Source organism: Lutjanus erythropterus, chromosome 14 (assembly GCF_056507025.1).
Source record: "Lutjanus erythropterus isolate fLutEry1 chromosome 14, fLutEry1.hap2, whole genome shotgun sequence".
Lineage (NCBI taxonomy): Eukaryota > Metazoa > Chordata > Actinopteri > Lutjaniformes > Lutjanidae > Lutjanus > Lutjanus erythropterus.
Window position 1 is genome coordinate 15,286,518 of NC_139330.1, and position 25,475 is coordinate 15,311,992.

Below are 25,475 nucleotides of genomic sequence, written 5' to 3' on the forward strand. Positions count from 1 at the left end.
AGCTCCAAGCGGCTCGTGACCCTGGCGCGCGGCCTGTCGCCTGCCTTCCTGCGTTTCGGCGGTAAGCGCTCTGACTTCCTGCAGTTCAACAACCAGAAGAACCTCGCTAAGTTCAGAGGCCCGGGACCAGACTACTACCTGAAGAACTACGAAGACGGTGATTGCACACGACATTTCTCTTCCTCCTCTCGCTTAAAAGTGTGTTTTTGACGGACTTTATGAGGCTGCGTGGGCGTCTGTTCCTCGTCTGTCCGTGTTTTTCCTGTTTGAGTCAACAGTCAGACGCACAAAATAAATTTTAGTGCAGAATTATCACTTTCTCCAACGGTTACGCTGTTAATTTTACAAAGCGCCCACTTTCCCGTAAAATACAGTCAGTTATGAGTTTAGTAACTAATGTCAATGAATCGTATCTATCTTAAAGAAAGTTACACGTTAGTTCTTAATAAAAAACTGTTTTAGAAAGGTGATTTTTGTCTACTTTCGCTAAACGGGGTCGACAAGATATTAGAAACACTTCTCAGCATTAAAATAGGCTACAATTTAATAGCACCTCAAATAGAGACCTCAAAACCACCATGAAGTTGAATTAACATCTCTTTAAAACAGTATAACCTTCACGCAGCTGGGGCTTATTGTAGGGCTACTATAATATACTGCATTAGTTTTAGCTATAGGTGCCAATAAAATCCCAATTGAGTATATGTGTAATAGTAATGATACATTCAGGGCTCAACGTTCATGTTTTGCTCCTGAACAAAATGGCTTATTTTTTAGCAGTTATGAAATGACATCAAAGACTAAAGTTCATTGTCATGTTTAATCTAAAGCCGCAATGTCAGAAAATAGTGAAAATGTCCATCCCAGTTTTCAAAATCCAATATGATAAACAAGAATATTGAGTTGCATGATAATAAATAGCCTTTTCTGCCATTTTTCAAAGGAAAAAGTACTTTAACAGTTAATCGATAATAAAAACAGTTATTTTTTACAGCTTGCGCAATCAAGCAAGTTAGTTACTAAATTTACAAGCCTAACATGGCATTTTAAATGATCAGTCCTTATTGTTGAGCCCTGATGTAGCTTGGTATCAAACACATTTGAGTTAGTTTCCAGCAGCACATATATTTTTAAAGTCTGTAACCACTGGCATATTATAACATGTGTCGAAAGAAGACACAGATGTGTGTTAAAAGGATCCCAACATCAAAATACGTATTTTCTCTCTTAGCCATAATGCTGTTTTTCTGTCTAGATTAGGGCTGCACCTAACAATTTTTTTCATTCCTGATTAATCTGCTGATTATTTTCTTGATCAATTAAATGAGTTGTTTGGTCTATCTCAAACGTCTTTCTTTGTCCACAACCCAAAGATATTCAGTTTACTGTCGCAGAGCATGCACATCAACAATATGCGCATCTGAAAAGCTAAAATCAGAGATTTTGGACATTTTTTTTAATCAAAAAATGACTCAGAATAATTAATTGGTTATCAACATAGTTATCAAATTAGATTAATTTGATAATCAATTAATAATCACTTAATCATTGCAGCTCTAATCTAGGTTGTTGTTGAATTAACTGGAATAACCGGGTCATGATTTTTGAAAAGAGACAGTGCTGTTGAGTTTTTCAAAGGTTTTTTCTTTTTCTTTTTTCTTTTTTTTTAATTTGGTGCTTTGAGGACCAAAAACCGTGTGCGATCTAGTTCCATAATGTTGGAGAGAAGGCAGGCATCTCTACAGCCGATATCTCCCAAACTCTGCAACTGACACCAAAATAGTCAAGGTGGATAAATAGGACTAAAGGCCAAAAAATATCTATTTATTTTTAATTATATTGAAATGATCTCCTTTGAAAATGACACAACCTTTAAGGTTTCAATATGCAGACCAGTCTTTAATTGCAAATCACACTTTAAAACAAACTGAACACATAAAAGTGTTTTTGACTTTTATGTGGTACATAATAATTTTGGATTAAAAAGAGCAACATAAGTACAACATTGTTCAAATCCAAAACAACAAAAATATTAAAGCAGCATTCATTTCTTCCATCTGTGTCGGCTTGCAGATATAGTCCGCAGTGACATTGCGCTGGACAAGCAGAAGGGCTGTAAACTGGCCAACCATCCGGACATAATGCTGGAGCTGCAGCGGGAGAAGGCCGCCACCACGCAGCTCGTCCTGCTGAAAGAGCAACTGTCCAACATCTACAGCAACATCACATTAACAGGTAGGAGATCACACACACAAAAACAGGTCATTTTTGGTGAGAGAAACATGTTGTCCTTGTTTCCATAGCATAGTCTGGACTTGAAAGTCCTGTAGATCATACACATTCATGCACTTGCGCATGTGTGCACACATGCACGCACAAGGTTCAAAGCATGCCAATGGAAACATCAGCTTTCAGAATGACAAATGTAATTTGTAAAGGAGGAATGTGGAGATGGATAGAGGGGTGCAGCAGCAGAGACTAGTAAACAGAGCGCTGACGTTTTCACTGGTTAACTCAACCTGACCGCAGAAGCGACTTTGGAGTCCTGATTTTGGGTGGGCCACGTTTCTTATCTCTTGCTGTGATTGACTGGGATGGAAAAGAGGAACTGAAGGAGGAGAAAGAGAACAAGGAATTTGTGTTAAAAGTGCTGTAGTTTGTGGAATTGTCCATAAACCTGTGCTTGGCAGTGGTTTTACACAGCTAAGAAATCCAAATTAAAAGTTATTTGATTCATTTAGGTAAATGAGAGGATAATTTGAAGCTAGAAGTCTAGACGCTAAACAAATGAAAATAAAGCAATTAATAGAAAAGTATAAAAAGTTTAATTTTAAGCCACAAGCAAAAGGAACAAAAATGCTATTCCAAGTCTTAACTGCAGAGAAAACAGAAACACACATACTTTCAATCCTCCTCAGCATCTTGAAAAGACAGTGGGTGGGGAGTGTTTTTTTGGGTGGGTAGGGTGTTTATTCCAAAAGAGAGAACCACCCAGAAAGTGAGTCTTCAAAGTTCTGCGGACATGGGAATTGACGAGCAACCCAAAAGAGAATACATTAATTCTGTTCTATGTAGGAGTAAAAGTCATACTAACAAAGCCTTTAAATGGTTAACATGTACATGACCCCATGTTCCCTGCAGAACCAGAGGAATATGAAATATTTTGCCATGCATTTTGAAAGACATTGATAAATAACATAAAAGAGAGCCCAAATCTACCTCAAGTGAACCCAGTTTGGTCATCTGGTAATTAAACACACAGAACGAGTGTGTTCTGTTTTCCATGTTTTCAGAAAGTCTCACTTCCCCGGAACAAAGTGACCCTCTGTGTGTTGCCATATGGCTGATAGAGGCGGATACGAACAACATGTATCGCCTGCATATTTTCAAGTAGTCTCGAGTGCAACAGTCATAACATGGACTTGTTAGATTTATCAACGTAGACAAATGCATAGAAGAAGAATTTGGACCTGCTCGTGTGAGGGGTTGGTTAAGAAGTTCAGTTTAGGAGTCACGTATATACTTTTGAATCGCATCATTAATTTTGTAGTGTTGAAACTGTGCTAAAAGCTGCAGTTAGCAATGTTTCATGTGTGACCGACATTTTCAAATGTCAGTTATACTTTTGCAGTTTTCATCAATCAGATATATTTGTGATTAAACATGCTGATATTTGTTTTCAAATGGCGTTGAGAAACAGTACAATAATGTGGATATGATGGCCAGGCAGGTAGAGGCATGTTTTAGAATATATATTTCATGCTGCAGTGCAGATAAGTGCAGAAAATGATACCAAGTGACTTTCACATAGACCTACAACAACTGATTAATTGTTTCAGTTATTTTTTCAAAAAGAAATGTCAAACATTTGCTGGTTCTAGTTTCTTAACTGTAAGGACTTGTTGCTTTTCTTTGTCATTTCTGATTGCAAATGAAGAGTCTTTGCCTTTTGGACTGTTGGTTTGTCAAAAAAAAGCAATTTGAAGATGTCACTTTGGCCTCTGCAGATTAGTGATGTGCATATTTAAATTTTTTTGGTAATTTTATGAGCTAAACGAGTAAACTATTTATCGTGAAAATAACTGGCAGATTTATCAATAATGAAATTAATCATTAGTGGCAGCCGCACTTTCCCGCAACCTTTAAGACTGGCAAAGCGCAATGTTGCGACTGCAGTACAATGTCACTAGGCTAAAATACCAAAATGACCAAAGTCTCAGACAATAGAATACTGCAGGGATATTTTTGTACGCCTGCCTGAAAGTTAGTATTGCTCTTTTTCCTCCCACTAAAAGCCAGTGGAATTTTTCCATTGCATTTGAATTAGTACAGAAAATAAGCTCTGTTACGATCAAACGTCTCTGATACTGACACGTTTTAAACACCACTTTTATGATTGTTGAAGCATAAATGCAATTGCCAGAAGTAAAAAGCTAATATTAACCCCCAGTCTGGGAGGCACTGGGCTAAAGAAACTGCACCACAGTCACATGAATTCACATCACCACTAAATGACCAGTGTTCGGCATTATGATGTTTGATGTCTACAGCAACCTCTTTAGTTTCATTTAGCTGCTTGTTAGCAACTGCCGTTTATAAGACCTGTAAAAGCTTCAAAATTCATGAGTGAGGTATTTTATGCCATAGCACAAAACATAAAAATCTCTTAAGCTTTTGTTAATCCAGACTTTATTTCAAGCATTTTTAACCAAACACCCATTTTATCTGAATTGTTGTATGTTGTTGAAGGAGATAACTGTAGACTAATACAACCATGCTTGAGACAACTAGCCTCTGTCTCACACATGGTGGTGTAGGGCTAATGTTTCTCAAAATTATGACCACATTTCCCATAAACCCTTTTGCTTCCAGTCACAAAAGGGATGTTACCACTGCTCACTTTGCTCAGCTGCAGCATGGAGGCCTGCAGACGCTGCTTGTGAAGTTCAAATAAAAATAAACATGGTATTGATTTACCGATGATAAAATCTGCATAGCTCCTTTAGGCATATTCTACTGTTATGCCGGCTCTTTGGTTAAATGCCTAAAATTTAAAAAGTAAATATTAAATCTGATTTTATAGGTGGGTGTATGATGAAATATAAGTTGAAAATGTTGTTGCAGTATGACTTATAGTGATAATGAATCACCACCAAATGTTATTTTCCTACATACTAGTCATTTTTGCATAATTTTACTGATAGATTAGAGCCCTGTGGAGGATTTTGTCTTTTTAAACGTGAGATCCTGATGTGATGGCTCCTATTAAGGGTTAGAAGTGGAGCTGAGAGACAGACAGCGGCGCCATGCTGTTTTTGAGCAGGTGCCATAGTTGTTATCAGACTGTTTGGTGGGGAGTGGGGGGGGGGGGGCGAAGCCAAGCAGAAGGACTTTATTTACCCAAAGCCAATTTACTGTGAAGTATTCTCACAGAAACCTTTAATTCTTCCAAGCACAGACACAAGCTGCAGGTCTGCCCCTGGGAAATGTTCAAAAGTCTGACAGATATTTGCTGCCGTTTTCTTTTTATGGTACCAAAAGTTGCCTCTAGTGCAATTTAACATACACTGACTCTTTTCATTAGGAAATAAGTCACCAGAATAAACACAGATGATGCTGAAAAAGTGCTGAAAGTGTGAACATGTTTACGTCATGGTCTCATTATTGAACTCCAAGCATGTTGTATAAACTAAAAACTGCAAAGACCTCTCATGTCTGTGGCGGAGAGTAACAGGAGTACTAGGGATGTGTTTAAATATGGTCTGGTAACAATCAGTGTGTGCGTGTGTGTGTGCGCATGTGCGTGTGTGTGTGTTTGTGTGTGTGTGTGTGTGTGTGTGTGTGTGTGTGTGTGTGTGTGTGTGTGTGTGTGTGAAGGCAGGTGTTGTTTAAAGGACCTTTAACAGTCTTGCGCCATCCTTTTCCACTCACCACTGTCTGACCTTTGACCTAGGCTTGTTAGAGCTATGCAATAATGGGGCCAGTCTGTGCTAACACACACACATGCATGGCCACACACATCCAGCAGGGGAATTAAGTTGAGAACATACCCTGAGCTCAGACAAGGTCACAGTCAACATCATCTCATGTCTCTCTGCAGGAGTATAACCCTCCATCAGGGATCATGTCTCTGTTCCTTCCTCTCTACAACTTAACACCTTTCCCTCATTTTCTATCTAATGTTTACTGTTGGTTTAGCTGTGTATATTGTGACTTCATGTGAAAGTCCTATGTTTATTTGACACCTTTGAGAATGAGGCAGGCCTCAAAGGCCTCATCCGTGTGTTTAAGGCTTGAAGGATAAACACAGCTCCATTTAGGAATTCCTATACTGTGTTATTCTTGTCGTCTAAGGCCGGCCAATCAATATTTGTGAACACGGACGAGAAGAAAATCTTTCCAAAACAGAGAAACTGGAGAAGCAAGTGTCAAACATAGGATGTTTTCAGTTATAAAGTCTGCAGTTGCTCGTGAGACAGTAAATAGGAAACCTGTTTTGCTATTTCTGTTGTTTGTATCAAGGATTTCTCTTTTAATGTTTTCTTTGATGATTTTTAAGATTACACATTATTTAATCAATTGGAGCACATTCTGTTTCTGTTTATGAGTCTGTTTATGTATTTATCTATAAATGACTGCACTACAGAAAAAGCCCCCTTGTTGCGTCTACTTTACAAATGATCAACCGGTGCATGAACTACAGTGAAATACAGTTTACAGCCCAGGATGTACCTTAGCAGTTCTCCCTTAAGGGCACCTGCTAAGGGATAGTCTGAGGAATAGGAAAAGAAGTTCTTTCACTAAGGAACACCTTAGAAACCCTCATAGAATGCTAAGGTACATCAAAACTGAGAAACGTGGCCTAGGGCGGTATCTAAACCTTCCTGACATTTTACCAGGGTATATGGTATCATGACGGTATTTGTCTAAAATTTGTGTAAAACAGCTCAACTCAACTCTATTCCACTGTACTGCAGTGCTCGCTTAATGTAGGTGGAGCTGATTGTCATAGCTACACTAGTCCTGCTGCTGGGAAACAATGCATGCACGCTCAGGAGCACTGAAAGCTGCAGCTTTTATTCACTGATAAACTAAACCTAAACTGTACCTTTACTGCCAGACTGACAACTTCAGTGCTTACCTTTTCCTTGGCTCTGCATGCATTCACTGTCGCTCTCTGCCACCATAGACAGTAATTAACCTGCCACATCTCTATGGTATCCTCCTCTGACCAATAAGTAGTTTGCAGTGTTTGCTATGTTGCCTTTATCATCGGGACTAAATCCAAAATACTTTCAAATAGGGGTAGAGGCATGTTCTTCTTTGCTAGTTAGTCCTGTAACCCTGTATGCCATGCTTGTCTGCTCAGCTGCACTGCAGCGCAGAGACTGACCCCTAGTGACATTACAGCATCCCCCTATCAGGTAAATAGAGGGTATTTGGGGCATACCCTGGTGTACTGCCACCACTATCATCAAAGCCTAATTTGTACATCACATGTGCACATTTCACAGATATACATAAAGAAAAAAAATGTATACTTACAGTTAGGGATGTAATGATACATTGATCTAGAGCGATAAATTGATTCAGTGTGAAATGATCCAGTGCAAATCCACGCAAAGCGAAAATATCAATCTATATTGTCATCTTTAAGATACACCTTTACTTTGAAATTCCTATGGCATGTCTGTCATAAATGTCTGAAATGGTTCGGCGTGGAAATCTTCAAATTAGAATTTACTTTTGCTTTTTGTGAGTTAAATGTAACTGAATGTGTTAAATGGACATGATATTGTCTGATATTGATCGCAAACCCATAAATTGAATCAAGTCAAAATCGTAATGTGGCAGAATTTGTGATACAGGCAAATATTGTATTGTTGCCCAAAGAATTAATGTAATACTGTAATGAAACTTGTGATTGACACTTCTACCCACAGTATGTGCTGGTGCATGTACCTTGTAAATACAGAAAAAATAAGTAATTCTTTATATTATGACTATAAATGCAAAAACATTATGATTAGAAGTGATGAGTGCCCTCATGCAGGAAGGTTTTATTTGGGAATTTTTATTTGCTGAAAAATACCTTGGACACTGAGGTAATGCTACTGGGCCAGTTATTTTAGCCATCTGGATGAGACGGAGGGGCTAAGTAAGTAGGGCATGTCCTCAGGAAGGCAGTAACCCAGATGGAAGATGAGCAGGAATTTAACATAGGACAGAGCCTGATTCAAAGAAAGTAAATACATCTATAAAGTACAAGAGCCAAAATAGCTGGTTGTTGTAGTTGTGATGATTGGGGTGTTGTAAACCTTGCTAAGGTTTCACAGCTGCTCAACGGAGAGTGAAGATCTCTGCAAAAGGTGAAGCATTTTCAGACTTCCATTCATGACCTCTCATTTCACAAACCTGAGTGGACTGGTTTATACATTATTCATGCGAGAGTAAATGTAGCAGTGCTTTAAATCAGTAGATTTCTGCAGAACCTGGAGCAGAAGAGCCATTATGGCGGAGTGTTGCAAGGAGACTTCTATGTTTTATAGACAATAGTAAAAACAAAGGGATGCAAGAGCCTGGTTTGACAACACAACACATAATCCATGGGCTTATAGTTTTATTGATAAGTTTTGGTTAGAGGCAACACATTGAAAATGATTATTTTAATGATATATGAGTCAAATGTTGGCTCCATGATCAGACAGATGGCATGCAGCCTGACATCATGGCTTGGGCTCTCTGGTTTCTCTCTTTCTTAGTCTGATCTCACGTGCGGAGTATCAATTGACATAAATGTTTACAGTGTCTAATCAGTTGTTAGGCTTAAGTAAACACTGCTGAGAGTACAGCAGACACTAATACCTGAGCCCCTCTCTTTGAACTGACAGAGGTGCAGCAGTCACAGCCAGAAGCCTCTCTTGGAGAGCTGCAGGGCTCCACTGAAAGGAAACATGGAAAGAACCACAATATAGAAGTGTGAAGCAATACTAATGTAACCCTGCTTTCACAACAAACGTGCAAGTGCAATGGGGCAAGACCATCATTTTCAGCTGAGGTAGTAGCCCATGCAACCTAACATTTCAGCAGCTGCATAGTGCTGCATGCTGTCCTGATTTTCCACCAGGTTTTGCGGGCAAAGTTGAACTCAACTCTTTCACCTCAGATGTGCTGACCTTCACAAATGCAGGTTCTGGCATTGACAGAAGGTTGTACATCTATGTTGGACAAATCTGCATTTTCATGTAGGGGAGGGGAGTTTGCATCTCATCACAGACCTCAATTAACTTTCACCTTTCTATTAAAGGTTAACACAGTCTTTCTCTAATTCTCTACTAAACTAAAACTACTGTGATGTGCAAGTTCACATTCATTTCATTTAACAGCCCTGGCTCATAAACAGCCAATCATATCCCTATGTTCTATGATGTGCAAACAACCAATCTGTGTTGTTCAGTTGCCCCATTGAAATGTGAGAAATAGCATAGAGTTATATGTGAGTCAGCAGCTAGCAAAATGAGTGCAGATTAAAAGGGATAGGCCAGTTCACTGCTGTGGCAGTTTTAGGGATTTTGTAAGGTGGACAGCAGCTATCAGAGGGTGAGGGCCTCTGAGATTTGGAGGGAACTCAGAGTAGAATCATGGCTCCACGTGCCACAAGGAGCCAGCTGCAGATGACCTTTAAGTGGCACTTATTAGCTGGAAAACACAATGGGACCACAGCATAGAAGAAAATATGTGCCCCTTTTCTCTGGTCCACCAGTGTTTTATAGTTGCTCAATTATCACGTCAGAATTTCAATTTGCAAAAGTCTCACAATAATGCAATAATGGAGAAGACTGACAATAAGCATGAGTCATTAAAAAAGGACATACAAGTAAGGCAGAAGGTTAAAAGTCTGGAAAGCCAAACATTAGGAGCAGGCTTAGAAAGGGGAATTTGAACATCTGTGAATCACTTAAAAATGTTTTCATCAAAACAAACTGGCACAGCTGTCTATAGTCAGATGGCCTCTAGTTATAACTTCTGCTTTTACTCATTTGAAAATCAAAACATATTTTCTTGCAAAAGTTGGAAACATGCTCTATCCTTCCTATTAGTTCTGCTATACGACTCCTCCCAGCCTTTTAGCCACCCTTTCCTAAATGTTTAAACCTCCTTTGTTAGGATGAAGTAGGATTTTTTTCTCCAACGCCTGCCTTATCTCTTTGTTTAAAATTCCCTCAGCGAACATGTGTACACACTCACACACAAGGCGTGAATTGTGATGGATTCCACTGCCTCAGTACCAGGTCCATCTCAAACTCACTGCTGAATGCAGATTTTGGAGTCTTTCAAGCCAGTTTTCACACGGAAACACTGCAGTACAGCCGGTTGCTGTGGCGGAGGGTGAAACAATATAATCTGCTTTGACTTGTTGATATCCGTAATGATATTATTGGATATGAGCAGTCACTGTGGATCTTGGAAAGAGCAGAGGTAAAACAAAGAACATTTAAGGTTGTGTGTATGTTTTTACACACTGCAGATAGCTTTACTGTACTATTAAAAGACAAGGACCTGGAACCCTGCTGTGCAGTACTGCCAACAGTTGAGAGGAGTCGAAACTCATAAATCTGCTGTAAGAAAAGCACTGATGTTTTTGATACAAACACATCAAGCTTTAGAACATCATTGAATACATGCGGTGAGCTCCAACAGTGGTTCCAAACTTTGAGCTACTCAACACAGATTTTTCTGTCTCTGATTTGTCCACACAGTTGAAGTAAGATGAATATCTTTCTCTATCAAGAGGGTCTATTTAACCATTTATGTCAATGAATTTTAAATGCTTGTCTTTAGAAGAGAGGTTCTGTATTCATCTCTCACCTCAAGAATGAGTAGTTAAATTGTTTTATCCTTTTTAGCACTTTTAAGATTCTCTTTGTCGCTGTGATGCAAAGATAAACGAAACAAATCTATTTTAGCTAGAGATGAAATGGTATGAAATCTCATATAATGATAATAGTGATCAAAACTATCATGGTTATCATTCAGGACCAGTGTGTGGCAGTGGGATATAGCGATGAGTTTGCAGATTATACATGAATGAAAACATGAATATTATTTGGGTTTCCCCATGAAAGACAAAGATTCAAATCACCTGCCAGAGACCCATCAGTCAACTGAGATCCTTCCACTCGAGCAGTCTTGTTTTGTTTTTGTTTTGTTTTTTTGTCAGTCAGTGTGCATTACAATAACAGTGCAACAGCATGGTTGACTGTAAACTTTACAAACTCTAAAACACCATAAACCACAACACTAACAGTGATGGAAGCAGAGGAGAGTGATAGAAACAGAGCTCAGGTGACGTGCTGTCGGCCAGGTTACCAGAGCGCTCTGCGCAGCATGTAGGGCTTGTAACGCTCGCTTGTTGGCCCATGCTTGTTTTTGCCACTGAAAGACATAGATTGTTATTTGTGTCTGATGACATTATAGAAAAGATTGCTGCAGTGTGAGCTTTTCTAAGGATGTCAGATATGTTTTTTTTTAACCCGAAACAGCTGTTTTATTGCTCTCACCAAACTAACCAGACTCCATTTGGAAAGCTGCAATTTTAACATCATCCTCAGCTTCATTCAAGCTTGACAGAAACTAAATAAAACTCACCAAAAACGTTTTGTTTCATCCTTCCACTGTTCCAACAATCACCAGTTCTGGTTTGGTTGAAATATAAATCCTTAACTCACGGTGAGAGCAGTGGCCACAGCCTAGGAGAGAAGCTCTGCATGTATGCTGATTTTATAACTGAACTAAAGGAGGACCTACACTTTCTTGGAGTGAAAATCTGACAATATAGATGATGAAGAAAAGGCATTAAAATGCAAGTCTTACTGTTAAAACATATTCATGTAGGCTGATATAGGAATTTTATGTGGCGCACTGCACTGAAAGAACAGAATCATCGAATATTCATATTGTACAGCCAAATCAGATTCAACTGGCAGCAAGGGACAGCCCGAAATATTATATTTAATTTCCTGTCCATATTCTGCCAATAAATCTCCATAAATTGTTCACAGTGGACCTGAAAATGTTTAAAAATTACTCATACGCACACTGAAATAATTTCTTCAAGTTTTACATTGAAAACCTCCCAAGAATGACATCATGTCCTTTCCACTGTTGCTACACCTGTGTCTGGGAGACTGTTGTTGATTCTGGATAGTATTTACCGTAAGTCTTTCAAAGCACAGAAATCAAACATTTTTGAAATGGGAATATGCATGTCAGTCTGTGCTTTTTTAATTGGTTAAATAAAAGAAAGCTACTGCTATTCGCAAATGTGAGAAGAGTCATGTAGATCTCGATAGTTTCATCACATTTTCTTCTGTTTCAACTTAGTAATTGACAAAGAGAGACGGGCAATGTGAAACACACAGAGAGAGGAGATGATGTGATTCGTCTGTGGTCAGATATGAACAAACCAACTGAACTCTAATGGATTCCATGAAAGTACCAAGTTGAAATCTGAATGACCTTTTGAATGAGCTTTTTGCAAATTGGATTAGAATTTTGGTCAGTAAGGGTTTCATGGCAAATTGTTTGCGGCATGAGACTAAATGATGCCAACTATCCACTCACTGATGATGTATTAAAGCCAGACCAGGGAGTGGTGAGAAAATTGCCAACAATGTTGCTGGCATGAACCAGGTCCAGCAAATTTAAGTTTTGGCATGCGGTGGTTGCATTTGGAAGACCAAAGAGTGTCTGAGTCTGGCCAGTAGAGCCAAACAGGCCTGGCAGCTACTGAGCAAAACAGGGCCGGATGATCGAACAGCTAGAACAATACCGGAAAAAGACATCACTCATGCCTTATCATAATATAATGACAACTAAAATCTAAAATGATATCTAGTGTCATATCACATTATTGATATAATATTGATATATTGCTCAGCAAACACTAAAGTAAAATAGAAAGAGATTCTTTTATCACCAACATGGTTATCAGTTTGAACATTAAATCATGAAAGAGTGCACCATACTGTTCTGCATTATATAAGCATATTGACTTAAAGTGTATCTCATCTGCTGATATCTGTGTGAAACAAGACATACTCGAATGTTTTTTGCTCAAAGACATTATCTGCAACTGAACTTCCCGGCTGTAAAGATTTACTGTCCACGTGGTGCCCTTGGCCACCATGTGCATCTTTTTAGCACAGCTGTGTTTAAAGTCATGTTCGGTTTTAAGTGTATCTGTAATAAGAGTTATCCTTTAAATAATTTGGATGATTGGATTAGTCATGTTAGTCATGACTAGGAATAGCTTGGACCCAGAAATAGGCCAAAGCCCCGCAGCACACTTTTGTAATCACTACAGTTTCACACGTGGAGGCATTTTTACAGTATAACACAGAATAGTATCTTCAGACAAAGGAGCTCTGTCAGAACGTGAATATATATAGAAAATTACATGACCACTGACATGTTTTTGGCTGAATTTATTACATGCAATTTCTTCAGTCTTACTTGTCAGTCTACAATGATGTAAGCTCAGTGTGAAACTTTTGGTGTGCCATATTTTTTATTTTTTTTTACTCCTTCCACATGCTCTACACAGATCAGAACAGTGTCTGCTTTTCCTTGATCGAAAGAATACCTAGAGTGTTTAAATCATGGATGGACATAACATGTAATTCCATGTGCTTGCAATATGCCCCGAGACAAGTGCCAGCAACCTGCAAACGAATGTCATTTTAATAGCCTGATGCATGGGAAATGTTTGAAAGCAGTCCTTCCTCTCCTATGATTGTTTGGCATGACATCCAACCTCCACATTTTTTCCCCAGAACTCTAGAAAACATACGTTTTGTGTCAAATTTCAAATCATGGCACTGTGTTCTTGACTGCTCTGAGCCAGATCGTACCAATGGGATGGACCTGTGGGAGGAATGCTGGTACCTCTCGAGTGTGTGTCTGTGTGTTCACTGTATGTGTGTGAGTCCAGATGAAGTTGTTATCCTGAGGGGAAACATGCCGCGTTCATTACCAGCGAGACACATTTTATTTCCTTAATTTGACTCTCAGGCTGTCATCCGTTATTTATGAGATTGCCCTTTGTCTGTGTTTGTGTGCGCGTGTGTGTGTGTGCCTGTCCATATGTATTAATTGTGTGTAAAGCTTGGACTGGAACAAGAGGTTTGCAAGGGGCTAGGAAGCTGTAAACACTGTTTAGAGAGATGTTTTGACCTGGTGTTTAAGAATGTTGCGCTAATGTTTCTTCTTTAGACTGGAATTTAACACACTCATTAGCGTCACACAAATGTTTGCGGTTTTTCTGCATGCGTGTGTGGGTGTGTGTCTTCAAGGAAAGCATCTCTTTTTCCATGTAGGGAGAGATTAAAGTCTAGTTGAGTCATCATCAGTAAAAAGGAGTTCAGTAGATTTTGAGCATGAACAGAATAAGAAAAATTTGTTGATATAAGACATATCTTTATATATAATTTAGAAGAGCAATATGTAACAATTGTACAAGCAAAAATGAGTCCTGCAGTTTAATTAGCAAGTTGGAGCCATGGACAGTATATTAAATAGGTTGAAATCCTTAAATATATGTACATAACTTAAATATATGTACATCCTATGGTAAAGTGAATTGTTTCCCCCTGCCCCCTCCTCCCCAGACTTGGGGAAGCTCAGGCAGGCTGCAGGAACACTGCAGGAGTGCCAGACAAGCGTAACATTATAATTTGACAAAACCAAGTGACAACACTGTAAGTTTATCAGCTGTCATTTAGCTGTCTAAAGCTAAGTCCATTATCCTGAAAACAAAAAGCCCACTGCTCTGAAAATACACACTCTGGAGGTGGAGTTCGGTGACTGCCTGCAAGAACTCATTTACACATTGCTCAATTTAACCGTTATTAAAGATAATTTAAAAATAATAATAATAAGAATAATAAGATAATGATTTCTTGCAATTCATTAACAGGCACTCATGTATTCAGTAAACATTCTGCATTCATTTTAACTAATTAATGTGAAGGGATAGAAATTTCATAGGAGAACACCACGTCTGTATCGTTGTTTTCAGAGAAGGACAAGTATTTCAGCTTGCCATGTTTCCTTAATGTCTGATGACCTGTCTGGTCATTTTATGATGTATTCCAGTAAATGTATTATAGATTTCTCCTCTAAAACCACACAATTTCACCTCTTTGTACTTTTCTCTCTGTACCTGTCTCTGCAGTTCACACACGTTTTCTTGGAACCCGGTGACCTGGAGCTTAACTTTATAAAACACTTATTTGCAACAGCAAATTTGTTTAGCAAGAAACTCACCCAATAAATTTTGATTAAATGTTTGATTTGCCTAACTAGCACCCAAGCTTTAGCACCCCCCAGTACATTACTGTAAACTGTGCTATGTTGCTTGCATAAGAGTTTGGCATGTTTCTCTTCTGGCCACTTGTAAATCCTCCTTAATTCTTCTCTTTTCACTCGGAGCATATGGCTGGTTGGGTTGTGTTGGACCTTGTCAGGGGCCATCTATCACTCCATGGTGTCCTGCTGAGCTGGAGATTCACAGCACAGCCCTCAGCCCTCAGAATGAGAAAACAAGAGCGAGAGGGAACAAAGTTCGATTAAGAGAGAGGGAGGGAGAGGGGGATGGAAGAAGTGAGAAATTAAACAATAGCAACAGACATATGGGAAAAAGAGAGGAAGGATTAAAAAGAACAAATAAAGAACAAAAGATAAAGATGAATCAAACATTTTTTCTTGAATGAGGTCAGCAGTGTGTTTTCAGTTTTTCTCCTGTTCTCTTTCTGATCCAATCTTTTTAACATCCCAGCCGGTGTAAAACTGTGCCTTCAAGGTTGAACAAACCTGTAAGGGATCAGGGTTCACACTTGTTAGACTCCTCAACAGCCTCAGAGCACAAATAACATCTTCAGAGCACTCTTAAGAAAACATCTTTAATAAAAAAAAGGGGGGTTTCCAAAGACATTTCACAAGCCTCAGTAACTTCAAAATTTCTGGTTACCTCTGACACAATTGGAAAACAGAACAATGCATGATTTATAGCATCACGAAGTTCATATTTCTTAATGTATCTAACTATACTTTATGGTGTATTTATATTTCAATAGATTTTTAGAATTTTTGTGCAACAAACTGTTTTGACCAACTTTCACATCGTTCTCTCTGTTAAATTGACAGAGAAAAAAATACAATAATTGAGAAAACGTGTCCTTCCTTGTCGAAGGGGTGAGAAAGAGACTAAATCTCTGTCTGCTCTGGAGGCATCACTCCTGGCTGTGACTGACCTCTGACCCTCACATGAAACAGGAACATGTACGTGCCCCACAGGGATATGTGAAGAAGCTACTTCCTAATTATTCTGAGTGTAAGATGGTGTCTGAGGAGCTCCATCTGTTACTTGTTAAAAGTAAAAGTAAAAAAAAAATAGACAGTCCTTCCAGAAAGTTGTGATCCTTACAGTTACGACAAATTCAACCAATCCCTGTGAATTAAGCGCAACCTTGCAATTTTGTCCAATCGCCGCAACTTTTCCGCAAGTTTGACCTGTCATCGTAGCTTCCTGCAAGTTCAACCGATCGTAACAATCACACATGTATGTCTCAATGAACTCTGTTTCGTTATTTACTTTTTTTTTTGTCAAGGCTAGTGATAAAAACACCATCAATTCTCAGTGCACTGATATATTCTATTATTTTGTGCTTGCTGTTTTTACTGAGTTTGAGTTCCAAAAAGACTTTGCTTCTTGTGAGATACCCCTGCATATGCAATTCTGCGTCTAAAAATAAAGCATACTTTATTAGAATTTGTGTAATTCTAAGCCTTTTTGGTTACACTCAGAACAGAGTCCAATCAGTGGAAAAACTGGCCTTTGATTTTTAATAAATTTAACAAAATCATAAACAATAAAATAACTTTTATTGTAATTTTCACTTGGTCTTGCATTTTCATTGTAAAACTTGCTTAAAAACATTGCAGCGTGCATAATAATGTTTTAGAAAAGCTGCTGTGACATCAGGCATTATAGCCTGCAACAGTCAAAAAAAAAGCCTGAGAAATCCTGGAGGGACTGAATAAAGGACAAGAATATTTTCAGTTCACTATAATTAAATTAGCTGTCTCACCATGAGAATGAAATCAAGTTTTGCTGTTTTGAAACATACTTTGAAACTTTTACTTGCATGTCAGACTCGCTCCAACACTGGTTTCTTTGAAAACCAAACTAAATACTTTTCACTAGAGCATTTTCTTAAATGTCGCTCTGCACGTCTACAGTTTTCTTGTCTGTATGTGTGTATGTATATATATTTTATGTGTATGTGTGCATGGATGTCAGTATTTGTTTGTACATTTTGCTGTTTTATGTTGTTTTATGTAAAGCACTCTGAACTGCTTTTGTATAATGCGGTGCTATGCAAATCAATTTTGAATTGAATTGAATTGACACACCTGTGAGGCTCTTCTGAAACGTTCTAAATTAAGTAAACGTTGCTGCTCATAATTAAGTGCATCTGGATTCAGGGGATCATGATCATACATTATTCAGCCTGACAAAATTACCTTTTGGCAAATTGAACACATTTATTCATGTCATTTATCTTCTCAGATTTGTGCAACATGAATATGCAGCATCAAGCACAGCTGTAGACGAAGCACCTCGTTATCGCTGGTGAGAAAAGCTGCAAAAGTGTTTCCAGTAATATGTAAGGGAGAGATACTGTAAGTCTAATTATTAGGGATGTGATAAGGGCTGAGAATCTCTCGTCACCTTGTAACTTTAGGTGGACTTAGAGGGACGCAATTACAAAATTATTTAAATTAAAATTTTTGATTCCTTTTCATAATTATTCTTTTTTTCTCATTGTGTGACTATATGCTACTTTTAAAACCATGGCGCATTTGGTAATGTTCCATAATTAGTATAGTTAGACACCATTTCCGTACAGTGTGGTCTTGTCCAGGTTCCTTTTCGCTTCAACTTCATGGAAGCCAAAATGCTTCCATACACCGGCTTATAAATCAGGGGTTGCAGAATGAAGTTAAGATAATTATTTCATTATCATTTACAGCATCTTAACCAGTATTTTAATGACACATTTACATGTGTAGTATTTAAGTTTCTTCTTCATGTCCTTCTTGTCTAAGAGCTAATTAGTTCCTACCTGTCATTGTTTAGGGGGGGACAGGTATGAGTGTGGTGCCATGTGTGCATCAGTTTTGTTGACCCTGCTGTGAACCTCAAACAGTGCAGCCAGGTGTCCTGTGCTGTCAGGTAGTTTTGGTGAAGAAGAAATACACAAAGAGAAGTTGTAGCAGGTTATTATGAAGAAAAGAGGGTTACAGACTGGTGGCGACGGTGTTTTTTATTCGTCTTCGGATTAATTTGCAGAGGCATTCAACTAGTTTACACCCGCCGGGACTTATTGGACAGCGGCTGGCTGCGGTCTACAGCTGCACTCTGTGCATTTATTTCAGTTTTACATTGACTTAAATGGAATTTGACGGACAGTTTCCAAAGTCTCTGCGGTCATTAGTGGATGATGTTGAGGATAGCGAGTCTCTCGCTGATGATGACGAGGCATCCAAAAAAAGAGGATAAGGATCAGCAAACTCCTTGAACTCTGCGTCAAGGCGGTTCTCTAGATGTTTGTGAATATGGCCAAATATTTAAAAAATGTGGTTTCATGGATCTTTTTATACCCAAATCTATATGACAGAAATAGTTCCACTATTTGTCCCTCAATTTGTCATTTAATGGACCAAACAACTAATCAGTTAATCAAGAAAATGATTCACAGATTAATCTATAATTAAAATAATAGTTAGTTGCAGCCCTAATAGGTATTTTTCTATGTTGACACAATATTGCACAGCCCCACTGATTACCTGTAAGCTTTATTAACAAGAATTTGGACATGAATTGCTTTTCTTGCTCACCTCAGCATCAAACCTGCAAGGAGATTTTAACACAGGGCCTGATATCCTATTTTCTTTTAGAAACTTCAACCCTACAGGTGCCTAGCTACCTTCCAAAACAATGATTCAGTGCAGACTTTGTCAGAAAAAACAACAACAAAACAGCCAAATAACAAACAACCGCAGTATCCTAACAACATAATCCAGAGTTCCAGGAAACAGCTGAAATGTAAAGTCTTAAATGGAAACCATAGCAGAACTGCGTCCTTGAAAGTTTTTGCATTTCTGTTTATTATGAAAGATCATGATTACTGAACAGCTTTAGGTAGTAATGGATTACAGTGCGGCTTTAACTTGTTTTTATTTGAAAAAATGTTGTAAACTGAACTGAAGTGAGAGAAATGATGTGTTTTTGGTCAGCCAGAGCTTTGAATAAGTCTTTTAAGTCAGAACCCACATCTTTGTCAGAGCCTGGATATTTGTTTGTAAGTCGTAAAAAGTATGCTAGAAACTTGGACGGACACATATGGAAGCCAGTTTAGGCTTGGCTGTTACGATGGTAACCTACTTTTACTGAGACCAACAACAGATAGCGGTTTGGCTTCATTTTAAGATCAGTCACCTCCGAAAAGTTTATTGGCTCATTAGAGGGATAATGGAAGCTTAATGTAAGATGTGTGACCAAATTGTTTTCTTTCTCATTTGCCAAAGTCTCTCTTTGTTTCTGTTTTGGTTAATTGGCTAAAGTGTCCAGTAATTGATGCTTTGAGTTTTTATTTAGACATTTTATTAGATGCCGGCTGATGTATGGTTACAAGATGACAGAGAAAATATGTAAGCTATTTTATGGGCTTTCATCACTTTAAGGACTGCAACACATTTAAAACATATTTAATTTATGTCTTGACGGTAATATACAGCAGTTTACGTGTTGTAAAGAAATAAAAAAAAGAAGAAAGAGGATGGAAGAAGGACAGGGCTGCACTGGACTCATGCCTGGGTCTCATTGGCTGAGACACTTCATCTCTTATAGCTGGTTGCCCTCCAAGCCCTTTTGCTCCAACGCTGTTTGATTCTGAGGGAACTCTGCTCCACAAGACGTAGCGCTATGTTATTGAAGGAATTTTATGAGTTCATAAGTGTGTAATGAAATTTGCCTCGGTCAGGGCAGTGAAGCACGGAAAGGAAAAGTAGAATTGAATTTTCGGTGGTATTTTCCTCAGACCTGCATTCCCTTAGGGAGCGTACAGGACTGCTTGCAGTGGCCCAGGCAAGAAGAGGCCAAGTGAAACCTTTCCCTGAGGTTCTGAACCTCTGCTGTGACTGGCAGGAGCCAACACCTCTAACCAGGAGCAGATGTTTGGCTGGCTCGGCTTGGCCTGGTCCTTTCCCTGGCAGAGTAGGAAACCCGGGGTCTGATGCAGCCCGCATGCCCCGTTCAAAACACTAATAGCCTGGCTCCAAGTCACTTGTTCTTTCCTTGTGCTTTGTTCTGCCAACAAGAAGCTTCCAGGACATAGTAATGGCAGAAGTTCTTAATGTAAAATAAGGTAATTATTGTGTTTAATGCTGTAGCCTAATGCGCATGCGCAAGTACTTAGGCAAACTGGTTACAGCTTAGACTGTTCAGAGGGTATATGCATTGGGATGCGTTGTGAAAAGTGACAAAGACTTGCATCAGCATGAGCAGATGTGATGGAAGACAGGATATTTAGAGGTCGTACAGGTTACTGAGGTTCGAGTTCTATATGTAAGGCTTTTCTTTTTCTTTTCTGGCTTTCAACTTAGAAATTTCACTGTACTTTTTTAGTGCAGGATAGTAGCAATAATCTATTATTTGCACATTTTAGAGAATGAAAAGTGTCACTAAAGCAAATCCTGGTGAAAAATGGTCAGATCCAGGAAATGATAATAAATCTCAGCATTAATGCATCATGAATATAAAAATCTTTAGTAATCTTTTGGATTTAGGTGATACAGATGTTTTATTTATCTGTTGTAAACAAATAGATTACAGCTGTCTTCTGTGTATAACCTTGTTTGAGAGAGTTCAAAACATATTTCGGACACCTTGCCTTTTCATCTTCGAAAACATCTCCAGAGGTTCATATCCTCCCAACATGAAACATTTTTGAAATCCTCCAGATGTAACCCACACACCTTACTCTCACCAGATGTGAACTAGTTTTTAGCACTTACTTAAAATACCTTTAAATGTGCTTTGTTCTGTATAAACTTCTACATGCTTGTACATACACAGGTTGTACACTGCGACAGACACATATTCATTGAACATGTCAAGGGTAACACAGTAAAGGTAACAAATAACTTCTCCATTGTGGTCCTCCTTTCAGGAAGACCAAGATAACAATATAAGTCAAAGATGAATGAGGTACCAGCACACAAGTTACATTAAAAACAATACATCCTACATATAAAACTACACAGTAAAGCAAGTCTCTTTACTTATATATATCATATGTCAACATATAGTTTACTTACACAGGCTACATACCTATGCACATTCCAACCTTTTACATGAATCCACATTCTGACACACATACCAGCTTACATTCACCCCCCTACATTTTCTCATTTTGGTCAAATGGCCATTTCCTACATGCATGTTTAAACCCATAACAGGGCTGTATTGATTTCATCTCTACTGGTAGTCTGTTCCACTCTGCCGCGGCCATGTTCAGAAAAGTCTTTCGTGCAGAATGTGTCTTAAATCTACATGGCATAATATCTTTGGAATAGCCATGTGAATCCCTAACATTTTTGCACCAGAAATTTCATTTTAACTGAAAAAACAATTAAAATCATGATGATGTGGAATTTTGGGGGGTTTCTACCAAACAAACATGTTTTCTTACATCTGGAGAATCAGATTTGTAGGCCAGGGCATCCTTGCCTACTGCATTATAATGCTGTGTTGTCACATATTTTCCTTTATCAAAAAATTGAAGCTCCTGCAATTTGGATATTGCACTTGGCCATAATGACAATGAATAATATTTTCATAATATTTGATTACTTATGTAGCCCTTAGCCCATTTCCTTGCAAGATTTTATGTGCCAAAGTCCCAATTTCAGCAGCCTTACTTTATTTTCTACCATCAATCATTTTAATTCCTTAAATTGTGACGGCCCAACATGAGACATGGGGTTCAATACCACCATGACAAGTTTACTTTGAACTGTCTGCAGTTTAGTTTTTATCTCCTTAGAGGTGCTAGTCTACCATGTAGTACAGGCATAGTCAAAATGAGGCTGTATTAAAACTGAGAGTAACATTTTCAGAGTTTCCGAAAATTGATCCTTATACACCAGGGATTTGATTATCTTGTTCAACTTGGTAATCACCCTTTGTCCCATAATCTCTCTAGTCAGGGATCCGCCCAGCTCGCAGCACAAATACTTATGTTTTGGCAGCACTGTGGAGCTCCAAGAACCTACTCCTCCTTATGTTCGAACCAAATACTTTGTGGGAAACTAATGAAGCTGTCATCCGCATACAGAAAACATTAAATTTGCAAACATATGTACAGTGCATGCACAAATGTGCATTTTTAAAGTCACCACAAACATCCTGAAGAGATGTTTGAAAAATAGAAATGCAGATTAAACCAAACTAATGTAGCATGTAAACAATGACAGAACCACCATAATAATAAAATATTTTTTCCCATAAAACTAAGTGTAAGTTTTGTTTTTTTAGTGAGTGGCTTTGTCTGTTGACTGCTGTTGGTAATTCTCAGAACAGATTATTGTGTTTAACTAATTACCATTACATTGGTATTATTTGTCAGAAATTTTGAGAATTAAAACTTTTAGCTTTACTTGACTTGGTTTCCCTTGGACACAGCACTGTCTAAATTGTGTAAATCAATCAATGAAACAAATAAATACTAAACGTGTTTATTCAGATGTACTGTCTGAGTTTGACAGATCAGTGTATACTTTGAGGTTTCCCCACACTGGGTGTAAATGAATTGGTATTTATTTATGAAGCGAAAAAAAAATTTGTGTTGATTGCAAACTTTTTACCATACAGTTTTGGTTCAGATGAAAGCACCACCACAAGTGTTAAAGCCCTGAAGGAGAATGTCATTTTTTTCTCAAGCATCAAACATCTAAACAGACTAATTGACCAAAACAAAATAAAAAAGCAAATCAAAATCTCTCATGCATGCCAACATCTGCCAATATGTCTTATTGAAGACGGAGAGCACAAATGGTGGGAAACAATATGCTTTCAAATGTGAAAATGGGCTCAGATTCTTATAATACAGCTTTAACTGATCAACAGATACAAAGACTGATGAGACGACACTTTTGGGACATACTTGCTAAGGTGAATGGTTAGGGAAAGTTCCATTCTCTGTCTCCATAAACATCTGGCAGGAAAATCCATCAGAGTGCTAGGACAAGTCCCAGCTTCATCATAACGGGTTGCTACAGAAACTCAAATGGAATTTAAAGTCAAGAGTTATGGGAAGAGAGACTGTCTGCCTGGCTGAGGCAGGTGCCCCCTGTAGTGTGAGTCCTACACTGGCCGGCAGGAAATGTGATAATGTTTTCTTTTTACACAAGCTGCATTGCCTTGAAAAAATAACATATTAAGTCAAAAGTCTGAAAAGAAATTCTAGAAAGTCTAATTAACTTGAACAAATAAAAATTGTATATTTATGTTAAATTAATGAGAAAAGAGTCTACTAAATTCCTCTTGTGGTTTTGCATTTACAGTTCAAGCTTTTATTACATGTGGATGCATCAGAAAAAATGTGAAGACAGACAAGTTGTACATAAAAAACATTCACATTTTGTTGATTTTGGAGGTCCCTTTGGACAAAAGCTGCAGTATCTCCACCATAATGACCACAAAATGTATCATCAACAAAAAAAAATTCTAAATATAAAAATGTTCTTCTGCTTCTTTTTAACTGGCTAATGTGCTACTCAGTGCAGCTTCGTCTGGGAAAATGTAAACACAGGCTTTTTTTCAACTGATGTCAAGGAAAATCAGGCCCAGTGGCAGGGATTAAGAATAACTATATAGAAAAAGCAGATGTTCTTGTTTCATAACTAGTTAAAAACTCCTTGTTGTAGCTTTAATATGCTACAAAGAGTTTTTAATTTGAAATGGTCTCAATACTGATGCCTCTATATGACCCACGTATAATGTCTGCCACTACGTAAGCATGCAGCCTGTGTTTACATTTTCCCAGGAAAAGTTACAGGGAGTAGTGCATCAGCCAGTTAAAAAGGAGCGGGAGGAGATTTTTCTCCTTGTAATTTTATTTTTGATGTTATATTTTGTGGTCATGACAGTGGAAACCACCGCTTTTGTTGATATGGATCTCCACAATCAACAAAATATGACAGTTCCTTGTATCATCTTTAAATATGAAAATCTGTCTGTTTTAAATGTTAAGGGGAAATGTTTTAAAAGCATTTCCTTGGTTTAAGTAATTGGCAAATGTTTGGTCATGATTTGCACAGATATTATCCAAGAATAATTATGAAATTATCACATAAATTTATAAAATGTTATTCAATCACTCATTCAATTATATTTAATTTGGTTAATTATCAGTCATTATATTTAAATTACAAAATAAAACATAGCTTACGTAGTCGGTGTTGTTACTACATTACATAGTAGCATTCCTTAAAACATTTTGTAACTTTTCCCAGCATCTGATATTACAAATGTATAATTACCTATAAAACTGTTGTAATGCTTGCTGGTGATTCTGTAACTGTTTAATCTGGCCCTGGTCATTGAGCTGAAGACAGAGCCTGCAGTTTAACTGAAGCATAAGTAATGTGTGTGGATATAGTTTGAGAGTGGAAGATGATTGCTGTGATTATGGTGATTATTACAGCAGTGAAAGGGAGTCTGGGATACCGTGTGTTTGCTTTCCTGCCTGCTTGGATCTGGTCTTCATAACCCTCATCCATCATACGGTCTGGGATCAAAGATACCCCTCTCGAGCTGGAAATGTAGCAGATGTCTTAAATACCCCAAAAACAAATGTTTTGTTTGCCCTTGGCTTGCCAGTCTTGGAATTTTTTTAACGTGATGAATTTCAAGGTGTTAAAACAGACATTTGTTAAGAACTTAAAAATGTTCCTCATGCTGATGAGTAATCAGTGATCTGTGTTTGCAGCTTAAGCAGGTGTTTCATGGGAAGGGCTGCAGACATTGTTTTAAGTCCAAACTCTTTGATGATTCAGGGGCAATGAAGCCCTGGGCTAGCCTCCTTCTTGTTTCACTCTATCCGCCCGCAGGAGTCTTGTTTCTCTGCAATTACAGAGCAATCAGAGCTCAATTACGGCATCAGCAGAGGTGTGTGAAGAGATGGCTAACTGGATAAGAGGTGGAAGCTTTACAGCCACCTTCTTCAGAGGAGACAGTGTTACTAATCTCTGGTTGTAAAAATGTCAGGCGTTGATCTCACACCCCTATCTTTACCAGCTCTACCTTAAGAAAAGCAACATTAATGTCTGACAGTAATCAGATTTTA

At 38.2% G+C, this 25,475-nt stretch overlaps 1 protein-coding gene across 1 annotated transcript in view; it reads left to right on the forward strand.

The window, feature by feature from the left end:
• hpse2 (heparanase 2) overlaps positions 1–25,475 on the forward strand; it is a 75,804-nt gene that overhangs the window by 2,645 nt on the left and 47,684 nt on the right. Inside the window, exons 2-3 of the mRNA XM_084735758.1 lie at positions 3–157; positions 2,074–2,235. Coding sequence (XP_084591884.1) covers positions 3–157; positions 2,074–2,235 — 317 coding nt within the window. The remainder of the gene's footprint in view (positions 1–2; positions 158–2,073; positions 2,236–25,475) is intronic.